Raw genomic sequence first — 16,899 nt, forward strand, 5'->3', positions numbered from 1 at the left:
GGGTAGGTTTGGATAGATTGGATTGGGGCATGGCAGGATTAGGATAGGATAGTGTAGGGATAGTTAGACTTGGATAGATTAGACTAGGGTAGGATAGTTTTTGGCTAGGATAGGTAAGGATCTGATGGAGATTGGGTAGGTAGTTGGATAGATTGGAATGGGGCAGGGGAGGATTATGATAGAATAGGGATTATTAACTATGGGTGTATATATATTTACATATGCCTATATGCACGTACATATGTATGTATGTATGCATGTATGAATAAAATGTATGTATGTAGGTATACACGTATGTATGTATAAAATGCATGTATCTGTGTGTATGTATGTATGTATGCACGTATGTATGTATGAATGTATGTATATATTTATGTATGTTTGTATTTATGTATGTATGTGTATATATATATGTGTGTGTGTGTGTGTGTGTGTGTGTGTGTGTGTGTGTGTGTGTGTGTGTGTGTGTGTGTGTGTGTGTGTGTGTGTGTGTGTCTGTATGTGCTTCTGTTTTGCTTTTTTGGTTAGGAAAAACAGGATAACTAATTTTTGAGGAGTAACGTTAGGACTTTTGTGTATTTTTTTCGAGGTCCCGGAATGTTTACCCTAAGAATTCAGTGACTAGTCCCAAGCTGAGTTGTCAGATATATGAATTGAGGTACAATATTTAGACAGCTAATTTTGGTTGAACTTTGATCTACATAATAAATTATTACAGCCGTAGATGCATTTTTATTTTTGTATATATTCCACGTCTGGGAATGACTAGCCTATGATCACAGGTATTAGCATGCAAATTTATAAAATGTTTATTCTTATACCTATGATGAGGTTAAGTTAGGTTGGGGGATGGTGTTGAAGTAATCCCTCACTGGAACCGCTTTGTGACGTCAAGTACCGCTAAAGCAACGGATCTTATCACTATAAAAATAATCGGTTGTTGTTTGATTATTATAGGTTAGATTAGGATGGCTCGGTAGGGTCGATGACTTGAATAAAATAAATATGAGCAATGATACAATAAGCGAAGATATGAGTGGATACGAGGCATCATTGCACAGCCTGTGATATCACTTACTGAGAAAAGTTGATCTGTAAAGAGATTTTACTCATTACGTTAATGAGAGGTTGGACCCCTTACTGGAACCGCTTGTGACGTCATGGGTTGTTAAAGCAACAGTTCCTCTTGGTTGAACAATAAGTCTTGGAGCTGGTGGCGTGGGTATTAGGAACATGAGAATAGAGGTAACTGCAGAAGGCCCATTTTACGCATATGAGGCAGCTCCTAATTATATCCACCCAATCTTGTTCATATATATGTACAATGAATGAGTATTTTGATTGGGTATAGATGGATGTGTTAGTGAGATGTTTTTGAGCATTAATGGGACATACACGGGATTAACAGCGTGGGAGGAATAAATGTTAATGTCTGAGTGATGACTTAGCTTGTTTTTGAAAATGATATAATAAAAAATATTTGCATGCACTTGGAGACTTCACCAGGGAGTTGAGTAGTGTTCCTGTGTATAACATGAGCTGTAAGTACATAGGAGAGCCTGTATGGTTTCCTACAACAAAATTCTGTAAATTCTTTTCATATATATTCAATGTGCGGTCTTGACTAGAAAAATTATCTTTTGAAAATGGGAAAACTATAAGAAAATGGGTTTGAATATGCTTTTACTGAAAACGGGCTTATTATGGGATTATTATGGATGACGTCATTGCATATTCGGCTCGACGGAAGGTGGTCTTTTAATCCCCTTGCCATAAATATCGAAAAGGGGAATAAATGCACTATAATAGAAAACGGACTTATTCAAGGAAGATGAAAATTGACGAACATCATTGACCATTAGCGATGTCTGTGCAGGGTGACCGAGGTGATGAAATTTAGAGGGGACGGGAGATGGGCTTTTAATCACCCTGAGTAGAATGGCAGGACCTAGGAGGGTACCTTTTAATTCACCCTTTTGAAGAAGTATATATGACGAAAGGGAGCGGTCGATAAATTACATAAAAAGACCCCCATACGCCATAGTCCATCCGTCGGAGGAAAAAAAATTGAAAACACCCCAGGCACAATGACCATGCGTCGGAAAAACCTAAACACATGGTTGTTGTGCCTACTTCCACTACTGGTAGTGAGCGTGTGTGTTGGTAGTGAGCGAGTGTATGAGTAGTGAGCGAGTGTATGGGTAGTGAGCGAATGTATTGGTAGTGAGCGAGAGTATGGGTAGTGGGCGTTTATATGGGTAGTGAGTGTATGGGCAGTGAGCGTTGTATGGGCAGTTGGCGAGTATATTGGTAGTAAGCAAGTATATGGGAAGTGAGTGAGTGCATGGGTAGTGAGCGAGTGTAAGAGGTAGTGTGTGGAAATTTCTTAACTTCTGAATTCTTAAAATAAAGAAATAACTAGCCACTAGGAAACTGTTATTTCATCTTGGGGTAGTGGACTTTATATATTTTATGTTCTCTAATAGGCTCAGTTTCTGATGATCCGACAGACGTGGGACGGCTTTCAATAATCTGTTAAAATGAAAAACCTACATTTAAAACTTGGTAAAAAATAATATGTATAATGCAGCTAGCACTGATATGGTTAAATTATTCTTGCTCATCTTTTTGATCTGGTATCTTGCCATATGTAATTTATTCTAAACAATGACAAGATTCTTTTATACTATGAATTGATCTATTACAAATTCTATACTTTACTTAATCTTAGTTAAAACAATTACAATATTTCAAATATTTGTCAAACAATGATTAACCTAATTAATATAGTTTCGACTTGTTGACAAGTATTACTTACTGAGGTGAGCTTGTAAGCTCATGGCATAACAGCCTAGCAATAAAATGAAGTTAGTAGCATAAAAAGTCATTGGATCCAATCTCTAAATTGCTACACCACCAACCTTCTTTATTTTATTAAGATGTAGGCACGGGGCTCTCATATTATGATACTAAGTTTTTTGCCCTCATGTAGGACCAGAGTTTGTAATGTTATTCACTACTGATGTTAGAATAGTGTGTTGATTCCCTTGACTTCTGGCTTCAGGCCTTTACTTACACTCCACGCGTAACTTATATGGAGACACAACTGTTTCTTTAAAATAGAGTGTCTTAATGTTTTGACAGATTAGTGTTTACACTCTGTGTGAGATAAGGGAGCGATACAACTGTGGCGTTACTATCCTGGGTCCGCACCGTGTGGAGGAAGGTGGGGCGTCTCTTGTTGTGTGGACGATATCCTCAACTTCTCACTCCCTGTTTCTTGCAAGACATCCACTCGAAGCACTTTAAATAGATAGTCTTGTTGGTTAAGCACATTGTACGTGCAGTTTTCACCATTAATCACGTCCTAGGCTGTTGAACGGTGGCAAATAAAGCAACTTGAACTTCCTGGAGCTTCCTTATGATGGCAGAGTCTTGTTTTTACTGTGTGTGTGAGAGTGTGTGAGACATCACAGCTGTGGTGATGTACTCACATATTTCTCTCACTAGTTTTATAGCAAGACACATAATCAAACACTTTAAATTGTGTCTTGCAGTTGAGGCAGAGCATTGTTTACTCTGTGTGTGGGTGTGTGCGTCACAATGCTGTGGCGACGAACACACTCCTCTCACTGGTTATATGGAAAGTCACACTTATAACACTTTAAAATGAGTGTCTTGCTCATTGATGTACATCTATGTGAAGTTGACAACCATTGAGGTCGATGGATGTTAAACAGCTGGTATTAAACACCCTGAACATCGTGGAGTGTTATTTTTGTTGGTTGATTTAGGGGCGACGACGATCGTGGGTTAACCCCACACGGCGTACCCGTGTGGGGTTAATCGCAAAGCCCGGAGAGGTGAAACGCCAACCCTAATCGCGAAACGAGTGACACCAATCACTGGAAACTATTATGCCTCGCGGCAAAGAAATGCAAATGGGTATATGATTGGGGAGCCCCAAGAGTCTCTCAGGGTGACAAGCACCGACCCCGCCCACACAGAGAACACCAGGTAGCAAAACCAAAACTCGGCCCCCAACTAAAACGCAAAAGTCATCCAATGCCCTCCGGCAGAGCAGAAGCCAGCCACCCACCAAGGCTGAGGGCACACCAGGAGCCCACTGTAGCGAGTAAACTTATACTCGCTCCATTATCTCATCATCTTAATGGCATAACTAATTACATAAAGTTACAATCCTATCCCTATTTACAGGTAACGGTTTTTCCACCCTCCTATCGAGGGTGTCGAGACGAGGTCAAGGGAGGGGGTAGACATACCGTGCGCGCTCCGTTAAAATCGTGACATAAACAGGGATTCCTAGGACTACTGCCGTGGATTACTGATTACAGACATAACAAAGTGCATAGTGACCCGCTGGAAAATTGAAAATAGTCATTAACAATAGAACTTTGTGTTAAATAGAGAATAAACGGGAGACCACGTGTGAGCCAGTGAACGAGGCTTTGTGTACATGCGTGTATTAGGAAAAATACAAAAAAATAGTGAACGGTCATTCGTGGAACAGTGATGTGGAACGGGTATCACAACAGCATATAAGTTGGAAGTGAATATTATAAATATAGAATACTAGAAATATAAAATAGTGGCAAGAGGCGGCATCAGTGGTTATAAATCGGGTAACTGGAAACTGGTGACATCAACCTGGGCCACAAGAGGTCACCTGTACTGACCGGGGGACCAGCCTCGCTACCTACGCTAAGTACCTGCCATAAAGTTTGAACAAAATAACATACATAATATTACAAATATACGGTATACATATAATATTATAAATATTAAACATATAAATATATATACATATATATTGTTACAAATATACAATATTCATATAATATTATAAATATATAGATATATACAACAAAACAAGGCAATATGGGAGTAAATAAACAAATTTGTGGCCACTGTAACAACTTCTTAAAGACGAAGGTAACGGGAATTGAATGTTATATCTGTAAGACTAGATTCCATTCGGCTTGTACAGGAGTAACACTACGGCACTGAGAGCTGGCCACTTGCTCTGGGTGTGTAAAAATGACCTGCCAGCTTGGAATATCCTAAAAAACCTTCTAGATAACATGACGCATGATCGGAAAACATCATTCATTGGAAGCCTACCAGCCATCCAGAAGGAGTGGGAAAGGAACAACAAAATTAATATACAAGGGGCGGAGGCTATAGTCAGGGATGAAACTGAGGCTGAAACTCAGGAAGTTGTAAACTCTGACTCAGTAGGCCAGGATGTAGATGACAGTAAACTAGAAAGTGTAACAGACAGCACTGACAGCTCGATAGGTACAGACACTACGACGGTTCCCGATAGAGCAATTCAGAACAGAAGGACAGACTTATGCAAATTTTATGCAGAGGGCATATGCAGACATAGATATGCGGGTAATAAGAAAGGATTAGAATGCAGTTACCAACATCCCAAAAAATGTTTAAATATGCTTAGGAAAGGTGAGTCTCGATTTGGATCAATATGTAGGTTTTTCCATCCTGACATGTGCCAAACCTCACTGGAGGACAGAAAATGCTATGACCTCAGCTGCCCACACTTTCACGTGAAAGGCACGGAGCGCTACATAAAGAGTGGCAAGCAGGATAATGAATTTGGAGGAAACTCTATAAATTTTTTATACCAGACCGGCAGAGAATTCAAAAGGAGCAGCATGGAGAGTGTATGGAACTGGATGCCAGATCCACTTGCATTCCAGAATTACAGATACAATTATCCACCGAAAGGGAACTACAACTACGACAGAAAACTGCCCTACAACAATCAGTACTTGTCAGAACAAACTCATTATGTCCACGAATAATGGACTTGCCGAAAAAGTCTCCCATTCAAACTATCACTAATAGAGTAACCTCATTCATCTTTGCCAACATACAAGGACTGAAAACAAGAACAAACAACAAAGTACAGTTCATAAATGGCCTCCTCACGGAGTCAAATGCAGTATTTGGAGCTTTCACAGAAACCCATGCAGGGGAATTGTTGGACAGTGAGATCTGGATTCCAGGATATAACCTATACAGGTGTGATAGGAAAATTAGGTCACATGGAGGAGTGGGTCTGTATATTAGGGAAGACCTTGTATGCTCGGAGCTCCTAAATGTTACAAATGAGGTGGTAGAGGTACTGGGATTAAAAATAGAGAAAATAAATTTAGTGATTATACTAATATACAAACCGCCAGATGCAACGGCTGAGGAATTCACAGAACAGATAAGCAAAATAGAGAATAGCTTTGATAATTTGGAGAACCCGATACCTGATATTATCTTCCTAGGTGACTTCAACTTGCCTAGTCTCAGGTGGAAAAAAGCAAACAATAATATTATACCAGGAAATCTATCAGGACCTAACCAACCACAGATTAGAGAACTACTTAGATTCTGTGACAAATTTTCACTCAATCAGCAGATATCGGAGCCAACGAGAAATGAAAATATTCTAGATCTGGTCTTTACGAACAATGAAGACATTATCAGAGACATTACGATATCAGATACCACATATTCAGATCACAAGCTCATTGAAGTGCAAACGACCATCAATACTCAGAATAGACCTAAAACGTTGATAAAGCGAGAGGGGCTATTCAGTAAATTCAATTTTAATAATAAAAGGATAGACTGGGAGATAATAAACAGGGAACTTACAAACATTCCATGGGGAACTGTTCTAAGTAATACAAGTCCTACAGAAGGAATAGAAAAACTGACTTCAGAAGCGTATCAAGTCTGTCTGAAACATGTTCCTTTGAGGAAAGCCAGAAAGAGATCTAACGTAGAAAGAGAACGCAGACGACACTATAAACGCAGGAAAAAAATAACGGAATTGCTTATGCAGACACGAATTTCCCGTCAAAGAAGGAATAATTTAAATAGGGAGATTGAAGAAATCGAGCGGATATTGAAACACTCATATGAAACTGAAGAAAGGCAGTTAGAACAGAAAGCCATTCAGGAAATAAAGAAAAATCCAAAATATTTCTTCTCATATGCGAAATCAAAAGCAAAAACCACTGCCAGTATTGGACCTATTCGTACAAGTGAAGGTTCATACACGGAGGATGACAAAGAAATTAGTGAAATCCTAAAAAAGCAGTAGGAGGACATGTTTAGCACTCCAATAAACAACATGAAGGTGGAAGATCCATACAATTTCTTTATGCGGGATATTCAAACCCCTGTAAATATAACTGATATAAACACGAGCGCACTAAATTTTGAAAAAGAAATTGAAAACATGCCCATGCACTCGGCCCCAGGTCCAGACTCATGGAATTCAATATTTATAAAGAAATGCAAAGTGCCGGTAGCACAGGCACTCAGTATAGTGTGGAGGAAGAGCTTGGACACGGGGGAGATACCAGATGCACTTAAAGTAGCAGACATAGCCCCTCTACACAAGGGAGGGAGCAAAGCATTGGCAAAAAAATTATAGACCAGTTGCACTAACATCGCACATCATAAAAGTATTTGAGAGAGTGATTAGGAGTCAGGTCACCAATTTCATGGAGACCAATGACCTTCACAACCCAGGCCAACATGGATTTCGAGCGGGAAGATCGTGCCTCTCACAGCTACTTGAGCACTACGACAAAGTCACTGAGGCATTAGAAGAGAAACAGAATGCTGATGTGATATACACGGACTTCGCAAAGGCTTTCGATAAATGTGACCATGGCGTGATAGCACACAAAATGAAGTCAATGGGAATAACCGGTAAAGTAGGACGCTGGATACTCGGTTTTCTGTCAAACAGGACTCAGCGAGTAACTGTCAACCATATACAATCTAGTCCAAGTGCAGTGAAAAGCTCTGTACCTCAGGGTACAGTCCTTGCACCGCTGCTTTTCCTTATTCTCATATCAGATATAGACAAAAATACAAGTCACAGCTTCGTATCATCCTTTGCAGATGACACAAAAATCAGTATGAAAATTACCTCGGCTGAGGACATTGAAAAACTTCAAGCTGATATTAATAAAGTTTTCGACTGGGCATCAGAAAATAACATGATTTTTAACAGTGATAAATTCCAGGTACTCAGGTACGGTAAAAATGAGGACCTTAAACATAATACAGAGTACAAAACACAATCAAATGTACCCATAGTAGGAAAACAGCATGTAAAGGATTTGGGAATAATAATGTCTGACGACCTAACGTTTAAGGAGCATAACCAAGCAAATATTGCGACAGCCAGAAAAATGATAGGATGGATTACGAGAACTTTCAAATCCAGGGATCCCATCACAATGGTTGTACTCTTCAAGTCACTTGTGTTGTCCCGTCTTGAGTACTGTTCAGTACTCACTTCCCCCTTCAGAGCAGGAGAGATTGCTGAAATAGAGGAAATACAGAGAACATATACGGCACGCATAGATGCAATAAAGCACCTAAATTATTGGGATCGTCTCAAAGCCCTCCAAATGTACTCACTAGAAAGAAGACGAGAGAGATATCAAATAATATACACCTAGAAGATACTGGAGGGCCAAGTACCAAATCTACACAGTAAAATAACAACGTACTGGAGTAAACGATATGGAAGAAAATGTAGAATAGAACCAGTGAAGAGCAGAGGTGCCATAGGCACAATCAGAGAACACTGTATAAACATCAGAGGTCCGCGGTTGTTCAACGTCCTCCCAGCAAGCATAAGAAATACTGCCGGAACAACCGTGGACATTTTCAAGAGGAAACTAGATTTATTCCTCCAAGGAGTGCCGGACCAACCGGGCTGTGGTGGGTATGTGGGCCTGCGGGCCGCTCCAAGCAACAGCCTGGTGGACCAAACTCTCACAAGTCAAGCCTGGCCTCGGGCCGGGCTTGGGGAGTAGAAGAACTCCCAGAACCCCATCAACCAGGTATCAGGTAACCAGGTATCTTACTGTGAGGTGTAGTCACCGTATATAAGCCAGCGATTTGAGAATAGCAAACCAGTACAATCTCCAGTCAAGAATGTAGTACTCGGCGTAGGCAGTTCTAATCGACCCAAGACGCTACAGCTTCCACACAGAGCAGACAGCAGACTACGACCGCATCGAGACGCCAGGTACGCTCTTGCTCCCCGAGTTCAGACACTCACAATTCCCAATTGAGCCGCCACACTCTCCCACATAGAGCTCCGCGACTCCGGCCTCACTCAGCTCTCTGCTCTGCTCCAGGCTTCGTCTCAACGTCTACGACACTACTGTATCCAGGACTACTAAATAAATATGAAACTCACTAAACACTGTGTATCTAATCAACCCAACAACGTAACATAATCGTACGTTACACCACCAAGACCCACCTACCCCACGCACCTCTTGGCCAAGCCGGCGCCGGACACCGTCACTCCGCCAGAAGAACCAGCCAGGAAACGTAAAAAAATATATATATCAACAATCCCGTGACCCAAGTCGATATGTGCGCCAGGCCTCGTACAACCGGACCGTTTGAATAGGAATGTCAAACGGCAGTAGCAAAGCCAAAACGCGAAAACAGAACGTGATCAGGCAATCCCCACGCGGAGGAGGTGACCAGACGTCCCCTCGTCGTCAAGGTTGAACCAGGAGTCCATCGTGGAGTTGTGTCTTCATGGCGGCGAAGTTTGTTGTTGTTGTGTTGATTTAGGGGCGACGACGATCGTGGGAGCGGAGTTTGTTTACAACACTCGTCGTCTCAGCGTCTCGACACAGTGATCCACCCTAAGACTGGACATAGGTTGTCCCGCCTGTTTTAAGAATCGATTTATACAGAAGTTAACCAAACTTATTTGGCTAAACAAGTATTTGTTGAGTATATGCATTTATTTTGGCAAATTACAATGATATGCGTTCCCTCTGTTATGTCTAACAGTAGCTGTTAGATGTAATTACATATGGATTCATTAGGGAGAGGGGCCTCTCTGGGGTGTTGCTCATAAAATGGTTGATTTATGATGAGTACATTCTCTGTCTCGAGAGAGCTTGACTTATTCTAAAAATAGTTTATGCCTGGCCCATGTTGTTTCATAGACCATTACTGAAACATGTTAAGCTGTAACGGTGGAAAATATTTTCTACACAGTGACCGAGTGTATGGGTAGTGAGCGAGTGTATGGGTAGTGAGCGAATGTATGGGTAGTGAGCGAGTGTATGGGTAGTGAGCGAGTGTATGGGTAGTGAGCGAGTGTATGGGTAGTGAGCGAGTGTATGGGTAGTGAGCGAGTGTATGGGTAGTGAGCGAGTGTATGGGTAGTGAGCGAGTGTATGGGTAATGATTGAGTGTATGGGTAGTGAGTGAGTGTATGGGTAGTGAGCGAGTGTATGGGTAGTGATTGAGTGTATGGGTAGTGAGTGAGTGTATGGGTAGTGAGCGAGTGTATGGGTAGTGAGCGAGTGTATGGGTAGTGAGTGAGTGTATGGGTAGTGAGCGAGTGTATGGGTAGTGATTAAGTGTATGGGTAGTGAGTGAATGTATGGGTAGTGAGCGAGTGTATGGGTAGTGATTGAGTGTATGGGTAGTGAGCGAGTGTATGGGTAGTGAGCGAGTGTATGGGTAGTGAGCGAGTGTATGGGTAGTGAGCGAGTGTATGGGTAGTGAGCGAGTGTATGGGTAGTGAGCGAGTGTATGGGTAGTGAGCGAGTGTATGGGTAGTGAGCGAGTGTATGGGTAGTGAGCGAGTGTATGGGTAGTGATTGAGTGTATGGGTAGTGAGTGTATGGGTAGTGAGCGAGTGTATGGGTAGTGATTAAGTGTATGGGTAGTGAGTGAGTGTATGGGTAGTGAGCGAGTGCATGGGTAGTGATTGAGTGTATGGGTAGTGATTGAGTGTATGGGTAGTGAGTGAGTGTATGGGTAGTGAGAGTGAGTGTATGGGTAGTGATTGAGTGTATGGGTAGTGAGTGAGTGTATGGGTAGTGATTGAGTGTATGGGTAGTGAGCGAGTGTATGGGTAATGATTGAGTGTATGGGTAGTGAGTGAGTGTATGGGTAGTGAGCAAGTGTATGGGTAATGATTGAGTGTATGGGTAGTGAGTGAGTGTATGGGTAGTGAGCAAGTGTATGGGTAGTGATTGAGTGTATGGGTAGTGAGTGAGTGTATGGGTAGTGAGCGAGTGTATGGGTAGTGAGCGAGTGTATGGGTAGTGAGCGAGTGTATGGGTAATGATTGAGTGTATGGGTAGTGAGTGAGTGTATGGGTAGTGAGCGAGTGTATGGGTAGTGATTGAGTGTATGGGTAGTGAGTGAGTGTATGGGTAGTGAGCGAGTGTATGGGTAGTGATTAAGTGTATGGGTAGTGAGTGAATGTATGGGTAGTGAGCGAGTGTATGGGTAGTGATTGAGTGTATGGGTAGTGAGCGAGTGTATGGGTAGTGAGCGAGTGTATGGGTAGTGAGCGAGTGTATGGGTAGTGAGCGAGTGTATGGGTAATGATTGAGTGTATGGGTAGTGAGTGAGTGTATGGGTAGTGAGCAAGTGTATGGGTAGTGATTGAGTGTATGGGTAGTGAGTGAGTGTATGGGTAGTGAGCGAGTGTATGGGTAGTGATTAAGTGTATGGGTAGTGAGTGAGTGTATGGGTAGTGAGCGAGTGTATGGGTAGTGATTGAGTGTATGGGTAGTGAGCGAGTGTATGGGTAGTGAGCGAGTGTATGGGTAGTGAGCGAGTGTATGGGTAGTGAGCGAGTGTATGGGTAGTGAGCGAGTGTATGGGTAGTGAGCGAGTGTATGGGTAGTGAGCGAGTGTATGGGTAGTGAGCGAGTGTATGGGTAATGATTGAGTGTATGGGTAGTGAGTGAGTGTATGGGTAGTGAGCGAGTGTATGGGTAGTGATTGAGTGTATGGGTAGTGAGTGTATGGGTAGTGAGCGAGTGTATGGGTAGTGATTAAGTGTATGGGTAGTGAGTGAGTGTATGGGTAGTGAGCGAGTGCATGGGTAGTGATTGAGTGTATGGGTAGTGATTGAGTGTATGGGTAGTGAGTGAGTGTATGGGTAGTGAGAGTGAGTGTATGGGTAGTGATTGAGTGTATGGGTAGTGAGTGAGTGTATGGGTAGTGATTGAGTGTATGGGTAGTGAGTGAGTGTATGGGTAGTGAGTGAGTGTATGGGTATTGAGTGAGTGTATGGGTAGTGAGTGAGTGTATGGGTAGTGAGTGAGTGTATGGGTATTGAGTGAGTGTATGGGTAGTGAGTGAGTGTATGGATAGTGAGCGAGTGTATGTGTAGTGAGTGAGTGTATGTGTAGTGAGCGATTATACAGTATTGAGACGGCAGTGGGGTGCTCACTCCTCACTTCACTTCGATCTGGGACAGTTGATATTAACTTTTGAATGGAAAATTTTCAGAATAATACATAAAATATTTTGTTTGCATGCTACAATAATGAATTTACTATTGTTTGCAGCACTAGAGTATCGCGTGTTTTGGAGTGATGATGGAGCAGTGTGGTGGGAGGTGGAAGCCTCCATCTACAGTGTGGTGGAGGGAGGCATGGAGGCCCAGGTACAAGTAATGCCTCCCCGGTGTGGAGATCTCGTGTACTACAGGGTGAGGGCACGAGATACTCGCCTACAGGAGGGCGCGGAGTCTAACTTGGCAGCTGTCATTACTTCCTGTGGGTTCACCTCAACTCTTCCTCCGACGGAAGCTCCGTTGGATCATTGCCCCTCAACTGTGGCTGCCATATGTGGAGCATTCTTCGGGGGCTTGGCCTCTGGGCTTGTCCTTGCAGCCTTCATTTACTTCCTCTACTTCACATATTCAAATAGGGATGTTGGCAGTGGTGATGTGATACATCACCAGGCAATCAATAGGAGTCAGGCCAGCGCCGCTGCCATCTATGAGAACGCTGCCTTCACCACCAATGACTCAAGGAGTGTTCAGAACACTTACACAGCCACCCCCACCACGCTAGCAAGTAAAAACCCTATCAATGCAGCACGCACGCCGAACCAGAACCGCTCACTGCCTCCGATTCCTCTCCGCAAACCCGTCCCAAAAGAGCGTCAGCTTCCTATAAAACCATCAGTGGAGATCACTAAGACAGCTGCAGGTCAGAGCGGGCCTCAGCGTCCCAAGAAACTCACGAGACTCCCAGGCAACACAACAACGCCCGAGGTTACCCAAGAATGTTCTGGTTATGAAGAGAATGAAGACACAGTGTCACAGTCGTCCGAACAGATATACGACACTGCTTACTCCTAATTTCTCAGTGTTAATTCAACTGAAGGATGTTTGCAAATACTTATAGACAAATCTAACACTGAAGAAGGTCTTTCTGACACCTTTCTCTTTGTCTCATGACTCAATTTATTACTTGTGTTTTCTTATTCTACTTTTACTGCATCTGAAGATTTCTTCTTTATCTGCTTTGTCAAATTATTTGAAATTTATATTTCGCTGTCATATAAATTGTCTTCCACACTTCCCTGGAAATACATTCCATTCTCCAGGGCTCCTAGAGACTCGAACCGCGGACCCCACGCGTGTGAGTCCGGAGCTCTCACTTGAGCTTTGACCTCACACGCGTGGAGTCCATGGTTCGAGTCTCCTAGAGCCCAGGTGAACAGAATGTCGTTATCATGTCCACCCCCACCCCTCTCCTCTTCATTTATTTGGTCCTTTTCTAGTTTTTTCTTGTGCTTGTTCAGGTGAGGTATCCATACTGTGCTGCATGTTCAAGATTGGGTCTGATGTAGGTTGTACATATGACCCAGAAGGATCTTTTCTTCAGGATTCTGAAGGCTAAACGATCATTAGCCAATTTGCCATTTACGCTGATGTTATTCTGATAACATTTATTTCTAGTATTAGATGTATTGTGTCCATTCTAAATTCTTTCACCTTTTCTTTTACAAGAATCTGTCTTCCCTTCATTGTGATCATCTCTGGAGATTGTCAACAGCCTTTCGCGGGGTATCACATTACTCGCTACAAACACTGAAACATGAAGGAGGAAATGTTCTATATCAGGCTACTGAGGTCCACTATAAACAGGATGGGCACCGCCCCCTATTGAACTGCATTTGTTACCTCTCCTCACCCTGACATCTCCGCGCTCACTCTAACACTTTGCTTCCAACAGGAGAGACACTCATTCTTTCATATGAGCGCTCTTCCAGATACACCAGCCTGCTTATACAGCGTGAGGAGGAGTTTCAAGTGTAGTGCAGAAACACTTGCTTTCCGATAGTCGAGGAAAATGCAGTCTGTCCATCCCTCTGCTTCTTCTTTGCTTCCTTCATCTAATTGGAGAATTTTAAAAAGTTTATCATGTAGGATCTTAATTCACTAAATCCATGTTGATATTTAGTGACAAAATTTAGCTGTTCTAAGTGAGCTACTAGTCTGCTTGGATCAGTCTCTCTAATAACTTGCAAGGGAATATTTGCTATTCTCTTCTACATCAGCTCATGTCTTCCTTCTGATTTATACATTGAAACACTAACCATTTTCCAATTGTGTAGAAGTCCTCCATTTTTACAGAAGAAGAGTTAAATACTACAGAATGGGGGACTGCAATGTTTCCTCCGTCTCCTTTAGTTTCAAAGTGATATATTGTCAGGGAATGCCACTTTAGTTGTATCTAGTTTCTCTAGGTGTTTCCTTACTTTTGGTGTTAATACCATTGCGGTAAGTACTTTCTGTGGGGGTGTTCTGTTCTGCTGGGGCTTTTAACCCCAGTGACAGGTTAGATTTCAGATTCAGAACTTCCTGAAATGTTTTGTTGAGTAATTCGACACATTATTTTCTGTGTGATCTCCCTTTACTTTGTGTAGCCTAATAACCTAATTATTATTATTATTATTATTATTATTATTATTATTATTTTACACATATCAGATTCGGAGTTCTCCCATCTAGCAACTCACCTCAGGCCTCACTCAATAAGTCTTCCCTCAAACACGTCTTGCCAATCGGTTTACACAACAATTATTGCTTGGTTAACAGAGACAAGCAGTTAAGGAACAATATCAAGTGCTATTTCCTGCTCAGTGCACGAGCGCAACTGGTATTCTTTGCAAGGCTTGGAGTGTGCTACTGCTACACCGAAATCAATGGCATTTTTCATTTTGTGTAGCTGAAAAGCTGTTCAGGCTGGAACTTAATCTTTGGTGCGTCATTCTCGTACTGCTTATCCCTATGAAAACATTTTGATTTCCTTTAACATGTTTTTCTTTCTCTTAGTTTTTTCCATGATTCTTTACTTTTTCTCTTTAACTTCAGGGACTGCTTGTGTCATACCATGGAGTGATGCTTTGCTTGGTTCTCTTATCCCTATGAAGGAAGTACGATCCTTCCTTAATCTTCCTTGTTGAAGCTTTAAATTCTCTTTCTCGTGCTATTCTCTTCAGGAAATCTCAGACCGTTTGGTTTTTCACTTTTTAGTATGTTATCCTTACGTTCTCCTCGTTTCTTCCTCTTTCTGTAGATCAGTGATGGAATCAGAGTTTGTCTCCTGTGGATTCCTTCCAATATTGGTCTCCAAATGCATGTTTGAACTGATGAGTTAGCCTAAACATTTGCGCGTAAAGAGGGGATTGATTACCAACTTGGACTGCCTTTGAGCAGCCTGAGGGCAGTAATATTCCGGGAACATCAACAAAATCTAGTAGATTTGAGACAAAGAAAAATTCACACCAATTATTCCATCTATCATCGTTATATTATGCAGGAAGAACCGCACGTCTATGGGTCATCCAATAAGGTTATCAGACTTCTAGATGTTACCACTGCTAGGCTTTGACTCGGCTATAAGTACCTCTAGGAGTTTGCAACATCTGCTGATGTAGACTTGACTAAATGTAAACTCTGTCAGCAGAACTATTCGCATACCTTGCGAATCGCGGAATTCGGATATAACACCATAAATTGTGTCCAAGAAATGTGTAAGTACTTCATTTATAAAGATGTACTGCCAGGAATCTTAGCGAAGTATTCCAAATGTGCTTACTGTAGGTGCAGCCTGCAAATGACTGTAAAGCTACCGCCCAGTTGGGTGGGTGTGGATCAAGACTACTAACTGTGTGACTCACCATAGATGTAAAGTGCCTTGTATAGTGACTTTTTGAGCCTCTTGTTGAATCACTTGTGATATAAAAAGATTATTGATACGTATATGTTTATGTGTATGTGATATTAACAATTGTGTAACTAGCTTCACAAGATTGTCACCTGCTTACCTAAATGAATTATGGGGTTCAGTTCCTGAACTCATTAAGTGCCTCTGTAACCCTTTCTACCACCGCCCACGAAATGGGTATGTGGTGCATAATAAAGAAATAAAATGAAAATATAGCCTTCATTACCATTACGCAACCGATGGTTAAAACACAATGGTTACTGACTCACTTGACCTTTCGTGTTTAATATTTTCAATTTCCATCTCATTCTGCATTAAGACAAGTTCTACCCTAACTGGTTCAGCATCAATTGTTATTTCCCTTCCTGGTCTGACACGTTACATTAGAGAGCACGTTTCTACCGCTCCCACACATTTAGTTCTCCGTCGTTTCTCTCTTCAGTCTGTTGCTTCCCAGTCAACATGGCCGTGACACATGGCCGTGACACATGGCGTCACTAAAGTCTCGCATCAGAAGCATCTTTCTTCTCAGTCAGTGTCTCACCTGTTGTAGGATACATATACTTGCCTCTCCCTACTCTTCTCAGTCAGCGGGGTGTGTCTCACCCGGTGTAGGATACATATACTTGCCTCTCCCTACTCTTATATTCTGGATCCTATCTTCTGTGCTTTTCTGGGGAAAGATAAATGCGGATGTACATTATGTGTTTGTTATGTGTGTGTACTCACGAGTGATTGCTAGAATAATATAACTTACAGTGTCGGGTTTCAACTGGTTCCCGACTTTCCAACTGTCGATCGTCAA

General features: G+C 42.1%; 1 protein-coding gene across 1 annotated transcript in view; it reads left to right on the forward strand.

Annotated features, from left to right (window-relative positions):
* The window catches only part of LOC123772279 (calcium-activated chloride channel regulator 3A-1), a 253,061-nt gene extending 236,756 nt beyond the window's left edge, over positions 1–16,305 (forward strand). The window contains exon 17 of the mRNA XM_069311299.1: positions 12,417–16,305. Coding sequence (XP_069167400.1) covers positions 12,417–13,216 — 800 coding nt within the window. The 3' untranslated portion in view covers positions 13,217–16,305. The remainder of the gene's footprint in view (positions 1–12,416) is intronic.
* The last annotated feature ends 594 nt before the right edge of the window (positions 16,306–16,899 follow it).

This window comes from Procambarus clarkii, chromosome 69 (assembly GCF_040958095.1).
Source record: "Procambarus clarkii isolate CNS0578487 chromosome 69, FALCON_Pclarkii_2.0, whole genome shotgun sequence".
NCBI classification, from domain to species: Eukaryota; Metazoa; Arthropoda; class Malacostraca; order Decapoda; family Cambaridae; genus Procambarus; species Procambarus clarkii.